We start from the raw sequence: 25,236 nt of genomic DNA, 5'->3' as shown, positions 1-25,236 counted from the left end.
CAAAGCTTGAAAACACTACCTATGGCATGGTATCTTAGATTTCCAGTTGAAAATTACCATAGAGACCATTTAATACAACTCCTCCATTTTACACATAATGTATTAGGACCTGGAAAGGTTCAGTGACCTACTCAGGGTCATGTGGGTGGTAAAAGTTTGAGGCAACATTTGAACCCATCTTCCTGACACCATGTCTGGCGCTCTGCTCACTACTGGATTTCTGGGAAAATAGAGTTCCAGAATCACCCAGGGGGAATTATTTAATGATAGAATTTTGTGCGGTCAGAGAGGGTTTTCCAAAATTGGTTTGGTTGTCAGAAATCAAATTAAATAAGCATACTCTATATATTAGTTCATAAAAAAGAAAGAAGAAATCCTCTTTCTGAAATTTCCCTTTGAGACAGAGTCATCCAACATTACGATATGTTATAAGGACCACTTATCATGTCTCATTCCTCCAAAGAAAGAGGAAATTAAAAAGTCATCCATCAAAAATAGTTATGTTCTTTATGTCCTGTGTTTAATACTGTGATTTAAATACTTACACTCAAAGATCATTTTTAATTTAACAGACAGAATGTGCCTGATAGAACTCAGCAAGTACTACTGCCAGACAGCAGTTTGGGACCTTTTTCTTCATTTTGAAGATAAGAGAATTATTAAAAAGTAGATTTTGTGGTCCTTCCTTTCTGTTTTATTCTACACTGAAATGAATAGAAAACTAATAGGGCTTTTATTAGAAAGGGACCTTCTCTTCCCCTAATCTTTTAAAATAACCCCCAGACATATGTCCATGATAATTTAATTTAGCATACGTCAACAAATCCATAAAATAAGGCAGGGCCACATGTGTCCTAGCTGATGCTAAAAAAGACTTTCCATTTGGGATTGGCACCATGATAATGAGGAAACTGTTATTGTTTTGTGTGTTGATTCATGCAAGACATAAAGGGAGGGGAAGTGGCATAAATATTTATTTTATACTTATTATGTGCCAGGTACTGAGCTAAAGCGCTTTTTACAACTTTAACAACTTTTAACTCATTCAGTCCTCACAGCAACCCTGAAAGGTGGGGACTGTTATTATCCCTTTTTTAGAGTAGAAGAAACTAAAACTAAAAGATTAAATGACTGGTCCAGAGTTACATAGCTAGTATCTGAGGCTCAATTTGAACTAGAGTCTCCCTAATTCCAGGTCCAGAATTCCAAACACTCTATCCACTCTACCAATAGCTGTGAAAGTCTAGGACCAGGTTTCATCACAATCTTCCCCCCTACCAGCATCCTCTCCCTAATCCAACCAGCCCAGGAACATCTTTCAATTCCTTCCTTCTACCTACATTATAATGAAGACCATGAGTGCTCTCCCATAATCCCAAAGAATTCCCTCCTCCCAAGATGGACAAGATGCCTCTATTAGGTCTGATGCAGTGGCATGTGAACCCAAAAAGTAGTGCAGACTCAGGTAAGGACTACTAGGAATCCCAGACTACTATGAAAAATGAATGACACCTTAGTTTTGCGATCTTTATCATCACTCATGCCTACAAATTACAGCTATGCCTTGCTATATCCTCAGCACCATGTTTCTCCTTACCACTGGCTTTTTAGTTCTATGAGTTGACTGTTTGCATGAGAAAGAAGTGAAGAATAAAAATGATCCCATGAGTATTATCTGGTCTCTCCCTCTCATTCCTCACCACTGCCTGAGATTCTGTGGCAGATGTGGCTAAGGCTGCTTCCATGGGGTCCTGTTTATTGTCCTTCTGACTCCTGCTTCCATTTTCTAACAGAATTTCTCTTGGACTTGCTCTAATGGTATCCTTTTAGCTTTCTTAATAAATAACTAGACACCACGGGGAAACTTATGTTGTTTCTTTTGTCAAGCCTCCATCATAGAGTGAACTAGATGAAAAAAATCAAATCCCCAGGATGCACCAACATTGTGGTTTGAACAAAAAAGAGTGTAATTTTATTGGAATGGGCTGCCAGCCTTGCTCAGTGAGTAGGTAGCACTTCATTACAGGGGGCAATAGCTACAACTTTGGGACTTGCTCCAGTACACATTTTCTCTTTAAAGGCTGGACTTTTCATTCCCTTGGGTAATCCCAGAAGTTGTACCATACCATATAATTGTGTGGACAATCATGGTACTTTCACATTCACAGTACTTTTGCACTGAGCCCTCCCAGAGCTCTCTGGCTTTACATGTCTCCTTTGCTTCCTATTTTAATGGTAACAGAGACCAGTGTTAAAACTTGCATTTCTGTTGAAATCATACCAATCCCTAGGGGACAGAATCTGAACCTCAGGGTCTATAGGTGTAAAGTACATTAAGAGAGTATTTTCCTGTCAGTCACCAATCTAAGCACACATATGGTCACAAAGTTCCCCTTTGGGTTAAAATCTAGGACTCTAACAACATGAATGGAAAAGTAAAAGTTTATGCTTCTAAAATCCATTGATTCATCTGTAAAAAAAAAGGATTCTCATTTTTTGTTGTTCTTGTCTTCAAATTGTTTCAGTTGTGTCCAAATCTTTTGACCCCATTTGGTGTTTCCTTAGTGAAGACACTGGAGTAATTTGACATTTTCTTCTTCAGCTCATCTTCCAGATGCAAATAGGGTTAAGTGACATGCCTAGGGTCATACAGCTACTAAGTATCTGAGGCCAGATTTGAATGTAGGTCTTCCTAATTCAAGACCCAGCACTCCATCCACTGTATCTCTTAGCTGTCATCGATCTTACATCTGCAAAAAGAAAAGATTAGATGAAATGAACTCCTATATTTCCTTCCTTATTTTTTTTATTTTTTTCAAACTCTTACCTTCTGCCCTAGAATCAATACTAAGGATCAGTTCCATGGCAGAAGAGCTATAAAGGCTAGACAATGGGAGTTCAATGACAATGGGGGTTCCTAGACAACTAAGAAATGTCTGCAGCCAGATTTAAACCCAGGATCTCCCATATCTAGGCCTGACTCTTTTCCTTCCACTTCTATTATTCTATAATTCTATTATTACTTTGTTCCTAGTATATAGTAAGCAGTTAATAAATGTTCCATCAACCTGCCTCTCACTCATGAAAGACAGCGTGAGCGGCAGCATGAAGCCTTTGGAAGACCATTCAATTAGGAATCAGATGACTTGGGTTTGGATCCCTGCCTCATTACTAGCTTTGTGACTTTGGGCTGTTAAGTCTTTATTTCCTCATCAGCCAAATAGGCCAGTTGGACCAGATGACATCAGAGATCTCTTCCAGTTCTAAGTCCATGATTTTATTTTCATTAATTGTAGTACAGGTAAAAACTACCAGGAATCATTTTGTCCCTGTCCATCATTTTTCATGTGATGAATCAAAGCTTTAGATAGGTGAAGAACTAAAGACATTTGCCCAAAGTCACACCACTAGCTACTGGAAATCTGGAACTGAAACCAGCAGGCCTTCTATTCCAATACTTTTTTTCAAAATAAAATGTCTTAATCATCCTGCCTTTTTTGAGTACTCATCAAATATCCTGCATCTGACCTTTTTTTACCTAAGCTTAAACACAATGTTTTGGGGGTCTCTAGAAGACTCTTTAATAAAAGTACCATTATTAAAAGAGTAATTTGGGAGTAACTAGGTGGTTCAGTGGGATGAGAGGCAGACCAATACACAGTATTGATTAAAAGATGGAAAGTAAGGACTTAAAAAATAGATTAAGTTCATATCACAGAACTCTAAGTTTGCTCCTTTAAAAAAAACAACCTTTACCTTTGGAACTGATACTAAATAATGGTTGTAAGGCAGAAGGGTGGTAATAGCAAGGCAACTGAGATTAAGTGACTTGCCCAGGATCAACAGCTAGTGGATGTCTGGGACCAGATTTGGACCCAGACTTGAAATTCCTTCTCCAAGCCTGACTCTCTATCTACTGAGTCACATAGTTACCCCTAATTTGCTTCTAAAGAACAATTTACATACTAAGAAAATTGGTATGATTTTGTATTTTCAGTATGAAGGGGTTAGGTTTCCTTGAGAACAGTTATATTTTTGTGATATGCCCTTGTTCAGTCATCTGTTTTTCCATTTCATATAATGAATCTCACTGCTAACTTTTAAAAGTATGGTCTTTCCATAATTTAGAGTTGAGTCAAACAGAATTATTCTATATTAGGGTATTTATCATGTGCCTGGAAAATACTAGTGAAGCAAATCAGAATTCTGTAAGTCATTCATTCAACAGTATTCCAGAATTCCATTGACTCCAGTGCTTCTTTCATGTAGATACTCCCTCCACTGGCACAGAATGCAGCCCACTCATGCCTGCCCATCATGTTCACCTCTTATCCCCGAGTCCAACAAGCTTGCCTTTACATAGGGTCCATCCAATATGCTGAGGGCCTTCTTTTAGTTTCCAGTCAATGAAGACTTTATTAAATCAAAAGTCTACCATGTTCAGAGCACTGGGCAAGGCCAGGGAGTGGGAGGGAGCAGGAGGAGAAAAAAATGTAAATAAAATATAATACCTGCTCTCATGGAGTTTATAATCTAGCAAAGAGAGGTGACATACAGAAAATAATTATATAAAATAATACCTATTTGATGGATTAGGGAGATAGGGGCACAAATGATAGGAGATGAAAGGGAAATCATCATCAATCATTTGTCTATGCTGAACACTATATCTGGATTTCATTATAGAAAAAGTAAAGATAATGGTGGCTAAGATGTGGTACTTGCAATAAGAATAGGATATTTTTTTAAACCTTACCTTCCACCTTAGAATCAATATTATATATTGTTTCTAAGGCAGAAGCATGGGCTAGGTAATGGGGGTTAGTGACTTACCCAGGGACACAGAGTTAGTAAATATCTTAGGCCAAATTTGAACCTAGGTCCTCCCATCTCTAGACCTGGTTCTCAATCTACTGAGCTACCCAGCTCAGATATTCTTACAGACATTTATGTTGTCCTCAACAATGGCATCTTTGTGAAGTATGTATGTGGTGGTGACTGAATAGAGTTGCTTAAATAATTATTGTTTTTAAGAAAAAAACTATCTCATGATGCCTTCTCCTTTAAAGTCACCCTCCATCTCTTTGTATGTACTTGTATGTGCTTATGTCTGTGTTGTATGTCCCTTTGGAATGTAAGCTCCCTGAGTGCAGGGACTGTTTTTGCTTTTTCTTTATATTCTTAGATCTTAGCAGTGTGCTTGGCACATTGTACTTAAAAGTGATTATTGATTACTTCACAATACATGGTCTATCACACTAATTATTCATTCTCAGTGATATAGTCAAACAAACCATAAACTCTTATTGACTAACTCCCAGGGGCAAAGCACGGGGCGCTGTGGGAGATAGAAAGGAGTAGTAGATACGGTCCCTGCCTTCAAGGGACTCACAGTCTACGATGTCATCTTAGCAGAACTCAGATGGATGACAAAAACATACACATATAGAAACTCTTTCCTGTCCAATGACAAGCTACTTTGTGAATAATAATAACTAACATTTATAAAGCACTTTAATGCTGCAAGAGATTTTACATGCAATGTCGTATCGATTTTCACAATAGCCATTATCAGGTATTATGACAAGTTTTTATTTATTTTGCCAATTTGAAAGATGAGGAAAGAGTCAATGGGGTTAAGTCATTCATTTATGCTCACATGATAATATTTCAGATGGGAATTTTTTTACATTAACTCCTATCTTTTAAATTTATTTGTTTGTTACATTAAAATACCCAACTAACTCCTTCCCTCCCTCTCCTCCCCCATTAGAGAAGGCATCACTTGACAAACAAAAAACATATATATATATATGTATATATATATATGCATACCCATGTCTTATTTCTGTTTATCAGTTCTTTCTCTAGAGATGGACATAACCAAGTCATTTTTCAAACAATATTTCTGTTGTTGTATACAATAATCTCCTTGTTCTGCTCATGATACTTCATAATTTCATGTAGGTCTTTCCATGTTTTTCCAGAATTAATGTTTGTCATTTTTACAGAGCAGTAGTATTCCATCACAACCATATGCCACAACTTGTTTAGTCATTCCCCACTTGATAGGCACCCCTTCAATGTCCATTTCTTTGCCACCAGAAGAAAGCTACTATAAATATTTTGGAACATATAGGTTCTTTTCCATTTTCCCTCATTACCTTAGGAAATAATCCCAAAAGTGGTATTGCTGGGTCAATGGGTATGTTGTGAGGAAGATTAATAAATGAGTATTTAAATTCTAAATTCTCATTTATTAATCTTCCTCACAAGTATACACAGTTTTATAACTCTATGAACATAATTCCAGGTTGCTCTCCAGAGACCTGACTCCATTCAAGCACACTGTGTTCCTCATCACTCTGCCTCTCAAACTTCTTTTCTATAACAAAGGCTGGTCTGTCTGCCAGAAATACTTTAGAAGAGTTTTGGGGTTGGGTTTTGTTTAGTTTTTAGTTTTTGCTTTTTTACTTTTCATAGGAGAGTAAAGGACATGCCCCATGAGCTACTTGTTTATGCATTTAGCATAAATGTTACTTTGTGGTATTATGTAATCTATTCTGTTGCTTTTACTATGCCATAATAAGTACTTTCAGTGGTTTCTGCAAAATTTGTTTCCTTTAAAGGTCTTTGGCTCTAATAAGACATAGCTTTATTCTTCCCACTTTGCTAGTCATGTCTCTTCATTGATGCTTTCAAAGATACGTGATTTCATCAATGGAGTGGAAACTCCCTCTGCTGACTCAGATTTCAAACTTCTGGTCATGAGCATTTCCCCAGTGGTTCAGCAAATAAATGGCAGATAAACAGCAGTCCATCATCAGGCTTATAATCATTTTTTAAAGCTTTGCAGGAGCTTTTAGAACTTTGGTATCTCTGGTACAGCTTACAATTCCTCAGAATCACTCTCAATCCATCACTAGGCATTGGAATATTTTTTTAATTCCACAATTTTCTGAATTCATTATTTTAAAGGTTTTACCTTTGATAACATTTATTATAATCAAATTTCATAGAGAAATTAAGTTTTCTCCAAAAAATGTTTCACTAAGGATTAGGCATCAGTGGATCTGGATTCAAATTCTTGCTCTTCCACATCATTCCCATACGACCTTGGACAAATTGCATAGCCCCTCCAATCCTCAATTCGTTCATGTAAAATGAAGGTGATAAGAAGCAGCTAGGTGACTCAGTGGTTATAGAGCGAGGTCTCAAGTCCCAAGTTCAAATCTAGCCTCAGATATTTCCTAGTGGTACAACCCTGAGCTAGTCATTTAACCCCAATTGCCTAGTCCTTATTGTTCTTTTGCCTTGGAACCAATACTTAATATTATTCTAAGACAGAAGTTAAGGACTTTTAAAAAATGAAAGTGGTAAGACAAAATGACATCTGAGGTCCTTTCCATCTCTACATTTATGATCTCACTTTCACTGACAAAATGGGAAGATTGAAGCTATATCTGATTAATTGCACAGAAACTTAGTGGTACTTGTCATAGCATCATAGAAATAGTATTAAAGCTGGATTGGAGAAGCATGAGATGGAGCCCCATTTCTGATGCTTTGTGACTCTGGGCAATTATCTTCCTCTCTAGAGGCTTCTACTGCTCCATCTGTAAAATGAGGGAAGGGCCCTCAAGAGTCCTTTCTAGCTCTAGATCGATGCCCCTATGATCTGTAAAATTGGACTAATTATGCTTACACTACCCACCTCACAGGGTTGATGTGAGGAATGTATTTTGTAAACCTTAAAGCACTACGTAGCCCTTAAAAAGTCCTAGATAAATCTCAGTGGTTATTTTATTATTTGACATCCTCACTCTTTTTATGGTAATAACAGAAATTAGTAGAATGTGTGAAGACTCTTTAGTCAGATTTTTTTGTGGGTTTCACCCTCCTTTCTTTTTTCATACAGTCATTCTCAGCACAGCACTACGACTCGTCAGCCCTCAATGACTCTACAGCGAGCCATCTCCCTGGAGGGGTAAGCAAAGCATCCCAGAACTACTGTTCTGAGTGAACTACACAATATTTAGTACAGCTGGGCTACTCCTATGAAGAGCAGACAAAAAAAAATCTTGTGAGGAGGGGTTGATGCTCAAATGTAAATACTGCTCACACGAAGGGTGGGCTTTAAAATTTTTGAATTAATAGTGATAATTCTTCTCATTAATTTCCAAAAAATTCCACAAATTCTGACTGATAGATGCTTTAAGTTTGAAATAAATATTCCATCCTTGAATGGACTCATTCCAAATTAGTTACTCATGGTAAAACCCAAAAGGAGAATGGATAGCCTCAATAGATAGTCAGCTACTCATTACTAAGTGCTATTCAACTGAATGATTTCTTGTCAGAGAAGTAACAAAAGATTCTTTTCACAGATGGATTGGGTTAGGTGACCTTGGAAGTCACCTGCCAACTCCTGAGATTCTATTATTTTGTAATTCTACATTTCTAGGCTTGACAATTAAGCAGATATTTATTACATTCCTATTGTGTGCCAGTCACTGTGCTAGAAACTTGGGCTATAGAGACAAAAATAAAGCAAGTCCTGCCCTCAAGAAGCTAACATTCTACTGAAGCAACTGTTCTTAAGCTGACACTTTTAATCTAAGGGTTATTTTTTTTAACTGTCAGTATAATTGGTTTTCTTTGTGATGCTTTGTGTTTTATTTTATAAATTTAAGAACATTATTTTGAGATGAGGTTCATGGGCTTTAGCAGACTGCCAAAGAAGATCACGACTCAAAAATGTTTAGGAACCCTTGTACTAAGGAGTTCTGGTGTCTACACAAATAAGTATTATACAAGGAAAATTCAGGAGAGATTGAGTAGTAGATAAGGTTGAAATTATGGAAGATTTCACAGGTGGCAGTTGAGTTGAACCCTGAATTAAGATAAGGATTCTGAGAGGCAGAAATGAAGAGGGAGTGCATTCTGGACATGGGATACTGATTGTACATGCCAAGCTGAGGATATCATACTTTATCTCAGAGTTGGTAGAGAGCCACTGAAGGTTTTCAAGTAGGGAAATGGTTAATCAGGTCTGTGATTTTGGAGTGATAGCATGACCACCAGTCTGGTAGTCAGGAAGACCTAAGGTCAAATTTAGTTCAGATACTTCTTAGTTGTGTGACTAAGCCATCACTTAATCTCTGTGCCTCAATTTCTTCAACTGTAAAATGAAAGATTAGGACTCAATGGCTTCTAAGCTCCTTACCTGATCTAAATTTATAATATTTTGATATATGATATAAATTTAAGATTATTTTTGCCAGTTATATAGAAGATGGAATGGTAAGACAACACAAATAGACCAAATAGGAGGCTACTATAAATATTTATGAAAGATGATGAGGGCATAAACTATAAATAGCACTTTAGATTTGGCTAAAAAACTAGACCTGTAGTTAGGAAAACCCGAGTCTTCATAGGTAAGCCTGAGACATTTTCTGGATTACCTTGGACAAGTCACATAACCTCTGTCTTCCTCAGTTTCCTCACCTGCAAAATAGGAATAATAATAATAATAGGGCTTCTGAGAGGTTAAATAAGATAATATATGTAAATAGCTTTTAGAACTTGAAAGCTATACATAAATGCTACCTCTTATTTTCAAGGAGGAAATTGAAAAAGACATTAAAGTACAATAATTGATGAGACTTGACAACTGATTGCATAGAGGGGATGAGGGCAAGAAAAGAGTCAAGGATGACTCCAAAGTTGTATACCCAGATAGTGAAAAGTATGATTCTGTTCTCAACAAAAATAACCAAGTATAAGGGAAACAGATTTGAAAGAACCCAAATGGTTACCTTTTGGATATATTACATTTAAGATATCAAGTAGGTATCAAGAAAAAATATCCAGCAGCAAATTATTGTTGCTTGACTATAGTTAGGTATCAAGATTAAGAATGAATATGTCAACTGAGAGCTGATGATTTAGAAAGCTACTTGAATCCATGAAAATTTAGGAGACTTCCAAGAGACCGAAGATAGAGATTGAAGAAAGGGGATTCTAAGCTGAGCCTTATGTAGGATCCATGATAAGGGTAAAGGGAATCTATAATTATCCAATAAGGGAAAACAAAAAAAAAGTCATAAAGGAAGAATAAAAGTGAGCAGTTTCACAGAAGTAAAGGGAGAAGTGTTCAGGAGGGTTAGAACAATGTCAGAGAACAATATCAATTAGGTCAAGGAGGATGAACGCTGACCACCCCCAAAAAAATATTGGATTCATCCATTAAAAGAACATTCATAATGCTAAAGTGAACAATTTTTGTTGAATGATGGGATTGGAAAGTAGAAGGGACTGGAAAATGAGTAGCTAACAAGGAAACAAATTCAGCAAATGTAGGTAATTCTTTCTAGGAGCTTGCCATTGAAAAGGAAGAAAGATATGAGGTGTTCTTTGAGGAAATGGCAATGTCAAATGAAGTTTTGTTTTGGAGGTTAGAATAAATCTGAGTATTTTGAATCCAAAGCAAGACTGAAAATAAGAGAGAGAATGATGGGACACCCTGGAAGATGTAGAATGGGATTAGATGGATGGGATGGGATGGGTTCAAGTATACAAGGTAGAGGACAGATAAAAAGTAGATGTTGGAAGTAATACAGAGGGCAATGCATGGCATGGAGAGTGATAGATCAAGGGGCCAAGAGAATCAAGAATGAAAGATAACATATTTATTTTGTCATCAAGGTGTTAAGAAGGGAAAGGAAAGCCAGTTGGCTTGGGACAACAGAGTAGGAAGAATGGACTAGAGATTGAGGATAAGGAATAGGTTTTAGGTGAGTAAAGTTGAAGAAGAGATAAAAAGGCAGGAGATTATGATCAGAGATGATAGATAATTTCAAAATTCAATATCATAGAGGGTAAACAGTAATAGATAATTTTCAGGGATAAGACATTCCTGGAAGTGGTCTGATATAAGGCAAAGTTATGATTATGGTTATTAAAGAAGTTGGTGAATTGAGAGACCCTGATGTTTGAGGGTTTGTAACTATATATATACCCAAGTATAAGGGGAAAAGGTTGATTTAAAGTAAGAGACTCAACAAGGTACTTATCTCCTTTAGAAAGGAAAGATAGTGATAGGAAAGTGGAATGGAGTAATCTGGAGGTCAGTAGGTAACATCAGTAAGGATCTGGACCAGATGGCATGGATAGATGAAGTGAACTTCAAAGGAAGAGAGGTTGTTGAGTGGCAGAGGGATGATTTGCAACATGGCTGTGGGGACCAAAGAACATAAGAAACCCGGTTCTTGGTCTATTGTGTCAGGCAAGATGACTAAAAAGACAAATAGACCATTAAATCTAGCTTGTTTGTTTTTATTTTCTTTAAAATGGGAATAGGGAGAAAGTAGCAAATTAGAAAATTACAATTTGAGGACTCTGTGAAGAGCTATGAGGGAAAAGGGAAAGTTAAAGGGGGGAAAGAAAAGTGATAAAGGGAGAAGAAATGAGTTGTTAGTTATTACTAGAGTTTTTAAGATTTTCTTAAAATTTTTTCTTACTCTTAGACATCTAAGTTAGGAAAAGAAAGAAAATTTCTAGTTCTGATGGGATGGTTCATAGAGCTCTATGTGATGCTGGGAAAAGCAAAGTAGAAGGAACTTTATCATTTTTCTGTTTTGCTTTGTTTTTTTCTGATTTCAATTATCAGATTCTTGAAAAACATTCGTAGGTTGTTTTTTAACTCTCCTGGGATTAATATGCACACATAAACACACACACATACACACACACAATCATAATGCTTTATTCATCAAGCCCAAGGGTTCCTTTTGAATAAGATTTTGGTAAAATACAGAATTTATATTTGTACTCTACTAGGGGGTAGAAGGATCACCTAATTAAAAAGAAAAAGAAAAGACCATTTGTTTTAAAGTTAACAAAGCTTAAGGAAATATTTCATGGCTGATTATACCAAGCTGGAGTCAGGAATTAATCTCCGTGCTGTACTTTGGAGTGGCATATCCCAATTTAACAAGTGTAGTCCTCATTGGTGAAGCAAATTTAAGTCATCGTTTGAATTAATTCCACTTAACTGAGAATTAATATTTACATAAAAATAGAGGGATAAATCCTACTGAGGTCTCATTCAGTTTCCTATTAGATCTACCACCAAACAATGGAGTTCTTTTTTCTGAACGTTGGCAAAGTCTTAATCCAAAAGACACAGGTTTGGGAAATGGAATCAGAATTACTGTTATAAATATGTGTGTGTTTCTGTATATTTGTGTGTATTTATATGTACATGTATTATTATACACATGTTTTAATCTCTTAAATATGTATTATGTGTTTATTATATTCAGTATGTGTATATAATATACCTACTTAATTACTTAAAATTACATCGACTTTAGGGATACCATATAAATATAGATGTACACGTGTGTGTATTATTTATTCGTGTATATATGTGAATATACACATATATGTAAAATATGTGCCAGTGATCAAAATTAAACTTGTCAGAGTAGCCTTCATGTGTGTTCAGTGTTGATCCTTCTGGTCTAAAAAAGTTATAATGCAAATGAGGAGAGTCAAGAGAAGAAGGAGCAAAAATGATGGACAAATTAAACTTGCATATCACTTGGAAACATTATTGGGATTGGGATTGTTTAGAGATCCAGGGTGACTTAAGAGTTATTTTCCAAAGTACCATTATTTTGGTTATTCAGCATCTAAGATATGCATGGCATAATTCTGGGCAATAAGGAATCATCATCATCTTTGACAACATGCTTGCTAAGTGCCAAGCACTACTCTAAGCATCGAGGATACATAAAAAAGAGCTCACATTCTAGAGGGGGATGCTGATATATGACCTTTTTATTCCCTCTTCTTCTAGTGGCTTTCCATTTTAATAGAATGTCTTGAGCCTATATCTCAGCTCCCCTTGATGGCTAGAAGCAAAATAAGAAAAATTTTAATTCAATTTAAATTTTTTTAAAAAACATTTTAGATTCAAAGTAAATGAGTATAAATTACAACAGCCATGCCCAGTTGGAAACAATCAAGAATTTCTCTGTTGTAACAGAATTAAAAACTGAAAACAGGCTCTAGATTATCCAGCCTTGAAAACCATTAAAATAGGATCTACAGCCACTTGCATTTGAGACAGCATGATTTTGTGAAAAGACTGAGAATAAAGGGGAAACTAGATTCATATTCCACCTCTGGCATTTATTAGTTATGTGACAAAGAGCAAGTCATTTAACCTGAGTCTCATTTTTCTTAACTGTAAAATGGGTATAATATCCTTACCAGGTTCATAAGGTTGTTGTGAGGATCAAATAAATTGTGTATTAAGCACTTTGCCAAGCTTAAAGAATAATTTATAAAAATCATTGTTATTTATTCAGGTTGGCTTAGATTTGTATACAGAATTATAAACTCAGAGAATGCTAAGACATGAAGTCCTTGAAAGGTTGGAAACATGAAATGTTAGAACTCAAACATATTTGGGAAATTAGTCCCAAGGGAGAGAATAATATAGTAATTCTGAATTTAGAGTTAGATACTATCCATTCATATAGTGTTCGAGTATTACATATGTGTTACTTAGACATTAATAAATGTCTATGTATTTGTAATGTTCCCCTGGGAAACTTATTTAACAGCCTGAGCTTTAGTTTCCTTATCTGTAGAAGGGCAATAAGATTAGCACCACTATTAATAATAGTTTGGTGTTCACTCATTTCAGTTTGATTGTAATCCTTTTTGGGGTTTCCTAGGTAAAGATACTAGGTTGCCATTTCCTTCTCCAACTCATTTTATAGGTGAGAAAACTGAGACAATCAGGGTTAAGTGACTTGTCCAAGGACACAAAACTTATAAATATCTCAGGCTAGATTTGAATTTAGGGCTTTCTGACTACAGACCTGGCACTTTATCCACTGAGCCACCTCGTTGCCATATCAGCATGAGGTACTACTATTACTATTAGTTCAATAGTTTATTTTATAATGAGATTGAGGCCTAGAATAGAGGGGAAGTGATTTTTTCAGGGGAAGCCTGCTTCATAAATAAGATATCCATGAACGAAACCCAGGTCTCCTAACGCTCAGACCAGAGTTTTTAAATTCCATTCAAAATCTTTTTTCTCTTTCCTTCTTTGTAGAAGGGGATCTTCATGTTTATGAGTGTTTACAAAGTTCAGAATAGCAAAATTAAAAAATGTTTAAACATTTATTATTAGTTTTGAGAAGTGAGTGATTAGAACTGAGATCAAAGGTGTAAGCTAGGATCTGGAAGATCATCTTGTCCAGCCAGCTCTTTTCATTTGACAGATGAAGACTTGCCCCAAAGTTACCAGTAGGTTGAACACAGCAAAATTTGAATCCTGGTCCTTTGAATCCAAAACCAGAGTTCTCCCTACTGTATCCTTCTGTCTTCCTTGTAGAATTAACTCTCTGCCTTAATTGACTTTACAGTTTCATAATGGAGTAAAACAAATGTACATATAACTCAATTACAAGATATTATGCTCTAATAGGACGAGTGTGCTTTTCCTTACACTAAACTAACTCCTTTAGACCAAGTGATCAGAGCTTCTCTGAGAAACAAATCTTGCTTCAGATGTCTACTTTGGCTTGAACAATGTCATAGAAAATGCCAGATGTAGAGGAACATACCTATTATATCTGCTACTGGGGAATCTGAGGCTGGCAGATCTCTTGAGCTTGATAGTTCTGAAATACAATGGGTTAGGGTAGGCTGATCAAATATCTTAAATTCATCATTAGCATGGGAGGAGGAAGCAACCAGGCAAAGAGAGGATGAACAAAATCAGATACAAATGGAGCAGGTTCAAGCTCCTTAGACCAGTGATGGGCAAACTTTTTAAAGAGGGGGCCAAAGGAAAGGAAATGCTCATCTGTCAGGCTGTTTCTAAGGCAACTCTTTCGAAGTTTCATTGTATTGTATCCAACTCATTGTATTCATCCGATTAGGAACTATGGCCTAATAGAACATTTCAGGGGGCCTCATGTGGCCCACGGGCAGTAATTTGCCCATCACTGCCTTAGACTATTAGAGTAGGACTACACCTGTATCTATCACTATAACTCCAAGCTAGGTGAAATAGAGAAAGCAAGTCTTAAAAAAAATGCTAACTAAAAAAAAAAGTATCATGGAAAGAATGCAGGATTTGTTTGAGAAGAACTGGGTTTGGGTTTTTGGGGAGGAAGGTTTGGAAGGAAGAAGCATTTATGAGGAAGGAAGGAAGGAAGGAAGGAAAGAAGGACAGAAGAAGAGAGTAAAAGAAAGAAAGAGGAAGGAGGAAGGGAGGGAGAAAAGAAAAGAAAAAGGAAAGAAAGAAGGAAGCTAGGGAAGAAACAAGCATTTAATAAACACCTATGATGATTTATTACATACCTATGCCAGGCACTCTTCTAAGCACTATACAAATATGATCTCATTTCATTCTCATTTTTAAAATTCCTTTCATGTAGATGCTATTTTTATTCCCATTTTACATATTAAAAAACTGAGGTAGACAGAGGTTAAGTAACTTACCCAGGATCATAACACTAGTAAATATCTGAGTCTAGATTTGAATTCAAGTCTTCTTAACTCCAGGCCCAGTGCTCTTTCCTATCCTGTGTCCTCTAGCTACCTGTCATTGAGTCTTGTCTTTGCCGTTTAATCATGTGTTTCTTTATGCAAGTTTGTTCCCTTTCTGAGTTCCATTTTCCTCACCTATAAAAGAATGGTTTGTGCTAGATGATTCTTAATGTCCCTCCTGGGTCTAAATGTCCCTCCCAGGTCTAAATCTTATGGCCTATGACTATCCCATTAACGTCCTCACTTCAAGATATATGTAGTTCATCTGTGCTAAACAGAAAGTGTGCTATACAAACAAAGGTAACTAGAATTGAGAGAGAAGCACCATCTGTGACTTAACGCCCAGTTGACCAAAGGTGATAGAAATCTGGCTATTTATTAAGCCCTTTCAACCAGAGGCCAGAACACTAAAGTTGGTAGGTACCATGTGTCTCCTCTTGCCTGCCAGCTAGAGCCATAATAAAGCATATAATCATTGCTACTGAACACATTGTGAATGAGTCATTTTTCTTTGTATATAGAAGAATGGAGCTTTAACAGAACCCCCATTACCACATTACACTGCTGAGTGCACAGAAGCCGTCAGCTGACAGCTAAAATGGTATTATTTTAAATCTCTACTTCCTAATGCTTTTGTGACCAAAGAGCTACTTAGGATATTTAGAAATAAATGAAGTTTAAGATCACATATTTAGAACTATAGATTTTCTACTTAAGATGTGCTTATATGACAAAACACTCAGTTCAGTTCAACAAACATTTATTAAGTTGGGCAGTAAGATAATCCAAAAGATAGAATGTTGGACTTAAAGTCAGGAAGATCTGGGTGTGAATTCTGCCTCAGACACATACTAGCTACATGACCCTCCACAAATCCTTAATCTTTCTCAGTTGGTGTTTCCTGATCTATAAAATGGGGGCGATAACTGTATCTGACTCATAGGGTTATTGAAAGAATCAAATGAAATAATGTGTGATATATATTATGGCACCTTTTGCAAGAAGCCTTTATTTAATTTTAAAATGTAATAGATCTCTGGAGAAAATTGAATGGGAATAGAAAGGAATATACTTTTTTTTCAGTGGTATAGAGCACCAAAACAAAAACTGACCATATATCAGGGCACAAAAACCTCATGACAAAATAAGTCTTCCTCTGTTGATTATTTCCACTTTATCTTATATGTAGCTTGCTTTGCATTCATTTATTTGCATGTTGTCTCCCTTAAAATAGGTTGTAAACTCCTTAAGGACAGATTGCCTTTTTCCTCTTTTTGTATCCCCAGCACTTAGCACAATGCCTGGCACACAGTAAGCATTTAATAAATGTCTATTAATTAGTTGATTTCCCAGTTCTCCTTAATCTTCATACTTTCCCTCTAGATTATATACTCCTTGAGGGAAAGGACTGTCTTTTACCTCTTTGTATATCCCCAGTGTTTAGCACAGCTCCTGGAAAATAGTAAGTGCTTAATAAATGTTCATTTTTTGATTAATTTAAATTCTGCTCAATTTAACTATATATGTATATAGATATTTCTGTGTATGTATATATGTGTGTATGTGTATATATGTGTGTATGTGTATACAAATATATATATGTTCTTTGTATAATTATTTATATGTCATCTCTCCCATTCTACTGTCTTAAGACCAAGGACTGTCTTTTGTCTTTCTTTCTATCTTCAGCACTTAGCATAGTGCCTGGAACACCAGGAGGTACTTAGTAAATGCTCGCTGTTTGGTCAATTTTTTAAAATACCTTGCAGACCTTAAAGTTTTATACAGAAACTAGTTATTATTGTTGTTTTTTCTTGTGAGTCATTGTGCTAAAGGGGGAGAGGGGTCTATATTTGCTGGACAGTGAGTAAATGTAATAATATAAAATTTCAATAACTTGATTCTTGGATGGGCAAAATTTAATTAAAAAGGAATGTAAAATCTTACACTTACATGTTAAAAAATCAACTGCACAAATATAATATGCAAAAAGCAACACTAGACAAGTCTTGGGGAAAGGAGGAGCCCTTTGGATTTTAGTGGATTGCCCCTGAATATGAATGAGTATTGTTTCAAAGAAGACAAAAATGCTCACTTAAATTTAGGCTACATTAAAAAAGATTCAGTGCCTCCAGTAAAGGAAGTGATAATCCAGTTCTTCTATGTCCTGGTGAGACTACATCTAGAGAATTATGTTCTTCTCTGAGCACCACATTCACAAGATTTAAGACATGCAGAGTAGTATAGCCTTCATGGTGGTGCCATATAATAAATGAAGGGAATGAAACTTTTAACTTGCAAAAGAGAAGACTTGAACATGGAAGAAAAGAGTTGGAATTAATATTTTTGTGTATTCAAAGGATTACTAATGAAACAGGGATTCAAGTGGTTCTGCTTGAACCCAAAGGGCAGAACTTTCAGAGCATCAGATTTCAACTCAATGTAAAGTAAAAATTTTCTAATACTTGAACTTATCCAAAAGTCAAATGGATTGCCACAGGAGTTAGGGGGTTCTCTCTCATCAGAAGTCTTCAAATAAAGGTCATGTATGCTCTAGGAAACATTCCTCTTCCGGTATATATTGGACTGGATAAAATACTAGGTCATCTCTTGCAATTCAGAAATTCAAAGGATTTTTTTATCACTTTCAGCCAGCAACTTCACTTCCATAGACCTCTCTTTCTCTCTTTTTAAAATGAAATATTCAATCTAGGTAATATCTAAGGTTCCTTTAAACTGTAATGATGTATGATTCACTTGTATTCTAAGTAGATTCGTCAGGTATCCAACTAGTTTGATCCAACTTATTCTTCCTTTTGGATTTTTACTTTTTATATTTGAATCATCTGTTCATGATACTTGGTACAAATTATTTTAGCTATTCATTCTAGTATTTTCTTCTTTTAGAAAACTTTTACCTTTCTTGTGGGAATAATTCCATATTTTCCGTAGCATCTAACACACTGAGTAGATACTCAGAAAACATTTGTTTCTTGGTTAAAAGAATTCATGATTGGCTTTTCATAATGGGCTATCTGTATTATCATTTCAATGTAATTATTGTCAAATGCCCACTGACCTCCTCTGTTTTTAGAATACTTGGTTCTTGGAGCAGACTGTGGTGTAATGGAAAGATCACTGAGCACCACAGCAATTTGAGTTACATTCTTGATCCTAGAGAGTTCTGGAGAGGTCAGGCAGGCAGTATTCAGATTTTGTCTAAAACTTGACTCAACAATGACCTCTAACATTCTTTTATGTTTTCAACCCCTTTGGCAATGAACTCTATTGGACTCCTTCTCAAAGTAATTTAAATGAATAGAATAACATGTAGAGTATTACAAAGGAAAACCATTACACTGAAAGACAGTTTGGTTTTTTTTCAGTTAATGGTACAAGGTTAATATCCTGTCATAGATTATGCTCCATCTTCTTGACTTTGGGAGTTTGAGAGAAGACTCAAAATATACATATTTTGGGCCAGTACTATAATGGATTCCTTCCCCCTTGTTTTCTGATCCACATAAGAAGGCCTAGAATTGGAGAATGTCTCCAAAAGTGCCATGGTCTTTCTATAAAATGAGTACAGACTGATTGTGACTTCTGCCATTTATCTAACTGATGTCTATCGAAAATGCATTTGGTTGGCCCAGTATGAGGAAGATCAAATGTACTAACCAATAGAAATAAATCATGTGAGGGGCAGCTGGGCAGTGGATTGAGAGCCAGGCCTAGAGACAGGAGGTCCTAGGTTCAAATCCGGCCTCAGACACTTCCCAGCTGTTTGACCCTGGGCAAGTCACTTGACCCCCATTGCCTACCCTTACCACTCTTCCACCTATAAGTCAATACACAGAAGTTAAGGGTTTAAAATAATAATAATAATAATAATAAAAGAAATAAATCATGTGATTGCATCTGATTAAATTAACATCTTAAGTAATAATGGACGTTCCAGTTATACTTTAAGGTTTTGCAAAGCTGCATACATAGATAAACTCATTTGATCCTCACAAAGACTTTGCGGAATAATGGGAGTCATCTTGATTTTAGAAGTGAGGAAACTTAGATTCAAAGAGTTTACACAAATCATCCATGGAAACCTTTTGAGTAATGAGCAGAGATAGGGACTGAACCCAAATCTTCCTGATTCTAAATATAACACATTTATTACTTAAGTAGTTAAGTAGTTAAACCATTCACTAAAACCTGCATGAAAAGTTTGGTTCAGGTTAAATGGGTTACTTTAGGAAGCTAATTAGATAAATTCAAGTCCCATCGAAATCTGCCAAAGTTTAATCATATCTGAAGTATAGTATCAAATATAGTTCACTTTTAAAAAGACATTAATAACTTGGAGAGTGTCCAGAGGAGTGCAAGCAATTGGCTGAAGGTCCTTGAGATCATTCTGTATGAGGCCTGAAGCAACTAGTCATGTTTAACTTGAAGAGAAGATTCAAAAATAAACATAACCTAGCTGATGTGAGACCTTGTTTCCTTTAGAGAAACATATTTATTGTCATTTATTCCATATTTATGACAAATCATGTGTATTATATTATTACATGACATTATATTTTGATATATATAAAAATAAACAAAACTAATGGTAACAAAAAAAGAGTAACCAGGAGAACATCGTACATAATAACAGCAATATTGTAACAATGATCAACTGTGACTAAGCTCCTCTGATCAATACAATGAATACAAAACAAATCCAAACATAATGAAAAACACTATCCACCTCCAAAGAGAGAACTGATGGACTTGAAGTACAGATTGAAACTCGTTGTTTTCACTTTATTTTTTTTTCTTTTTAATAGCATGGCTAATAGAGAAATATGTTTTGTATGACTTCACATATATATATTGAGAATCATGTTGCTTGCCTTCTCAGTGGGCTGGTAGAAAAGGAGAGAATCTGGAACTTGTTTTGTTTTTTTTAAAGAAAATGAGATGTAGACTCGAAACTACCACACCAATGCAACTATCAACAATTTGGAAACGGGTCTTGATCAATGACGCATGTTAAAACCAATGAAAATACACATCAGCCATGGGGGTGGGGAGCTCGGGGGTGAAGGGGAAAGTAAGAGCATGAATTATGTAACCATGTTAACTTTTCTAAAAAATAAATATTAATAAATGTTTTTAAAAATAAAAAAAAGAAAAGAAAAAAGAAAATGAATTTTGGGGCAGCGGGGTAGCTCAGTGGATAGAGTCAGACCTAGAGACAGTAGGTCCTGGGTTCAAATATGACCTCAGATACTTCCTAGCTGTGTGACCCTGGGCAAGTCACTTAATACAGTTTACTTAGCCCTTATTGATCTTCTGGTTTCATATCAATTCCAAGATGGAAGGTAAAAATAAATGTTTAAAAATGAATATTAAAAATAAATTTAAATAAACAAAGTTTTAAGGAGTATATAATTTTTGTAACCATGTTAACTTTTCTAAAAAATAAATATTAATAAATGTTTTTAAAAATAGAAAAAAAGAAAAGGAAAAAAAGAAAATGAATTTTGGGGCAGCGGGGTAGCTCAGTGGATAGAGTCAGACCTAGAGACAGTAGGTCCTGGGTTCAAATATGACCTCAGATACTTCCTAGCTGTGTGACCCTGGGCAAGTCACTTAATACAGTTTACCTAGCCCTTATTGATCTTCTGGTTTCATATCAATTCCAAGATGGAAGGAGAAGAAGAAACAGGAGCAGTGTGTGGAAGCTACAAAGAAACAAATTTAAAGTTATCGTAGGGGGTGGGAAGTGGAGGAAAACATTCCCTAATGGCTGGAGCTCTCCATCAGCAGAGTAGACAAATCCAAGAGGTACTAAGCATCCATCCCTGGAGCTCTTCAAACAAAAGCTGGATGATCATTTGTTGAATAAAAATTCTAGATATAACAAGAGGATTCTTGTTCAGGTCGGGGTTTGACTAAATTACCTCAAGCTTTTTTTCTAAGATTCTGTGAGTCTAGGGTTCTAGTTAACCCACTCAGCTGGCACTACAAATGTTACCAAAAGGAAGTGGGTTCAAATCCTACTTTAGATACTTGCTATTTGTACAACCCTAAAAAAGTCATTTTATCTCAGTTTCTTCATCTACAAAACTGTGGGGGAGAATTAGCTTGCTTCTAAGGTTCCTTTCATCTCAAAATCACTGATCTATAACCTTTGTTACCTAATTTTTCTTTAATTTCCTTTTCCCCTATGTTTCCTATAGATATTTTAGTGATATCAACAGAAAGGTAACAGTCAGTCAATTAATAAACATTTATCAAGCACCTACTGCTTGTCAGGCACTATGCTAAGCTATGGGGGTACCAAAAAAAAACGGCAAAAGATAATCTCTCGGGGGCAGCTGGGTAGCTCAGTGGATTGAGAGCCAGGCCTAGAGACAGGAGGTCCTAGGTTCAAATCCGGCCTCAGACACTTCCCAGCTGTGTGACCCTGGGCAAGTCACTTGACCCCCATTGCCTACCCTTACCACTCTTCCACCTATAAGTCAATACACAGAAGTTAAGGGTTTAAAATTAAAAAAAAAAAAAAAAGATAATCTCTGCCCTCACAAACTTTACACTCTAATGGGAAAGATAATAAGCAAACAAACTACATAAGGATAAATAGATTATAGATAGATAAATAATTAAGAAAGGGAAGGCACTAGAATTTAAAGAGGTTGGGAAGGGCTTCCTGTAGAAGATGTGATTTTAGTTTGAACATAGTCAGAGAAAGCAGTAGGTGGAGATGAAGAGGGAAAACATTTCAGGGATGGGGAACAGCCAGTGAAAATACCCAGACCTGAGAGATGGGGTGTATTGTTTATGGAACAGCAAAGAGACCAGTGTGATTCAATTGAAGAATGCTTGGTAAGATAAAAGAAGACTGGAAATGTAGGAGGGAGCTAGATTCTGAAGGACTTTGAATGCCAAACAGAGCATTTTGTATTTAGTCTTGATGGCAATAGGGAGCCACTGGAGTTTGTTGACTAAAACGGTGACATAGTTGGGCCTATGCTTTAGGAAAAATCATTAGGGTTGCTCAGTGGAGGATGGATTGGATTTTAATTAAGTAAAGAATGTGTTGTGTAGCATCAGAATTAATTTCAAGCAATACTCAGAGTGGAATTATTGACTATTTTATTTGAAAAGCAAGTTTAAGTAAAAGAGAAAAAATGGTTCAGAGAAAAGCAATTAAGTGATTTTAGAAAACTCTAAAAGGTACTAAAATTGGTGTGTCTTGTCCATAGACTATATTTATCAGGTTGCACTTTTTAAAAATCCAGTGAACAATTACCCATAAATTACTTTGAATCCAATAAATGGTGGCAGCCTCCCTCTAAAGATAAAAATACTTCAATAAAGGGTTTCTATCCCTGAAGCACTAGAGTAGGAATTTTTATTTTGCTAAAATTAAAATTTTCTTCCAAAATGCCCCAACAGTTCACCTTGGTAAGGATCCAGCCACCTCCAATGAAAAATATCAGCTGGCTCATTCAAACTGAAGCCATTTGGCAGCTCTAATTCAAAGAGAGTTCAGTAACCTCCGTCCATATCCAAAATGGTGCTATTGAATAATATATCCAGTAATAACAAATAATAAATATTCAATGATAAATAAATCTGGCTGAAGGTCAGGACACTCACTAAGGGCTAACCAGAGCAGGAAGCAAGGGCCAAACTCTTCTCTTTTTTTCCAGGTACCTCCCTTAAGAATATTTCTCCTCTCCTCTCCTCTTATGCTCTCCCTCTTCTCATTCAGACTTCACTCTCTGCTTTTCTCTCTGCCTTTTTCCACATCAATCTGTCTTTTACATTTTTGCCCTCGGGTGATCTGTGTCCTCACTTCCCTTCAACATCTTTCTTAGACCTGCTTCTATTCTGTTGATTGTCTCTCTGTTCTCATCTCTTACTGGTAAATGCATCCCTTTCTGTTATCTATCTTCTTTACATGTGTGAAAGAGGAAATATAAAAGGCCCCTTCACATAAAGCTTTAGGAATAGCCAGTAATTTGTCAGTGTTGAAATAAGGCTCGGAAAGCAGAATGAGAGCAAAAATGTTTCTGGAGCCTTAAATATGTGACTTTGGAAGCTGACATGCTTCCTAGGACCTGGATGATGAATGCCACCTGCTGTTGAAACAGATTTTAGCAGTCTTAAAAATGAACAACACCCGGCTGGTTCACTACTTCATAGAATCACAGAATTTGAGAGTTGGAAGAACCCTTAGCAGACGCTAATTCCAGTAGATACAAGAAAGGAATCTGCACCTTAACAGACAGAAAAGGTAACGTTCTAACCTCTGCTTGAACATCTTCAAACAGGAGGAACTCCCCATCTTTTAAAGCAATCCAATCCATTTCAGGGCGGCTCTCATTGTTAGGAAGTTTTTCCTGGCATCAAGCCTTAAATTTGCCATTTGAAACTTTTACCCATTATTCTTGGCTTTGCCTTCTGATGCCTGATCCCTTCTCCACATGATAGCCCTTTAAATACTTGAAGACATCTGTCGAGTTCCTTCTCATTCTTCTTCTTCAGGCTAAATACGCCCAATTTCCTTCAATGGATCCTACTATGACATAAACTCAAGACTTTTCATCATTTCTGGTTGCCCCTCTCTGGACACTCCCCGACTTTGCACCATCTTTTTTTTTCAATTTTTTATTTTTTTCCACATTGCATTTCAATACAATTTTTAATCATCATTTTCTGACATTTTGTGGTCCATGTTCTCTCCCTCCCTCCCACCCCTATACCTTCCACAAGACAGCCAGTAATATGATATAGTTGGTACATGTGTTGGCATACAATACACATTTCTATGTATATCACCTGGTGAAAGACACATATGGCTTACACTAGAGAAAAATTCATGAAGGAAATAAAGTAAAGAATGGTATGCTCCAATCTACATTTAGACTCTGTCAGGTCCTTTTAGGGCGGTAGATAGCCTTTTTCATCAGGAGTCCCTTGGAATTGTCCTGGATCCTTGCACAGCTGATAATAGTTGTCATTCACAATGGATCATCCTGTGCTATTGTTGTTACTATCACTATCCTTCTTAAACTAAAAAAACCCAGAATCAAACACAGTGTTCCAGATGAGGTCTGACAAGAGCAAAATAGAAGTATAGGATCAGAGAGGTAGAGATATGTACATCTAGTCCAACCCTCTCATTTTATAGATGAAGAAACTGAGGCCTAGAGACATTCACTGACTTGACCAATGTTTCACTGATAATTAAGTATCAAACAAAGGATTTGAACCGAAGTGTTCTGACTGTGGAGTCGGTGTACTATACATAGTGGGAATTCCCTATTCCACATTCCAGGCAAGTGACCACCCACTCTCCACTTGAAAAATTCCAATAATGGAGAATATTGCCTCCCAAGGAAGCTTATTTTTGTGGGGAATAGGAGTAGCTCTAGTTAGTTTTTTCTACAAATGAAGAAAAAAATCTTTTTTCACTGAAATTTCTATCTTTCCACATTTTTCCCTCTTTATCCAAGAAAAATAAGTCATCTCTATTCCACAATAGCCATGGAAATATTTGAAGACAAGTGTCATATCCCCTCTATGTCACCATTCTTCAGCTTAAACTTCCCCAATTCCTTCATCTCTTCCTAGGGCAAAGAATTCAGACTTCTAAAC

The 25,236-nt window shown here is 36.2% G+C and overlaps 1 protein-coding gene across 1 annotated transcript in view; it reads left to right on the top strand.

Annotated features, from left to right (window-relative positions):
• DLG2 (discs large MAGUK scaffold protein 2) overlaps positions 1-25,236 on the top strand; it is a 1,542,336-nt gene that overhangs the window by 972,450 nt on the left and 544,650 nt on the right. The window contains exon 11 of the mRNA XM_044668933.1: positions 7,919-7,987. Coding sequence (XP_044524868.1) covers positions 7,919-7,987 — 69 coding nt within the window. The remainder of the gene's footprint in view (positions 1-7,918; positions 7,988-25,236) is intronic.

Source organism: Gracilinanus agilis, chromosome 3 (assembly GCF_016433145.1).
Source record: "Gracilinanus agilis isolate LMUSP501 chromosome 3, AgileGrace, whole genome shotgun sequence".
Classification (NCBI taxonomy): Eukaryota; Metazoa; Chordata; class Mammalia; order Didelphimorphia; family Didelphidae; genus Gracilinanus; species Gracilinanus agilis.
The sequence above is the reverse complement of the archived record's forward strand: the minus strand, read 5'-3'. Positions and strand labels throughout refer to the sequence as shown.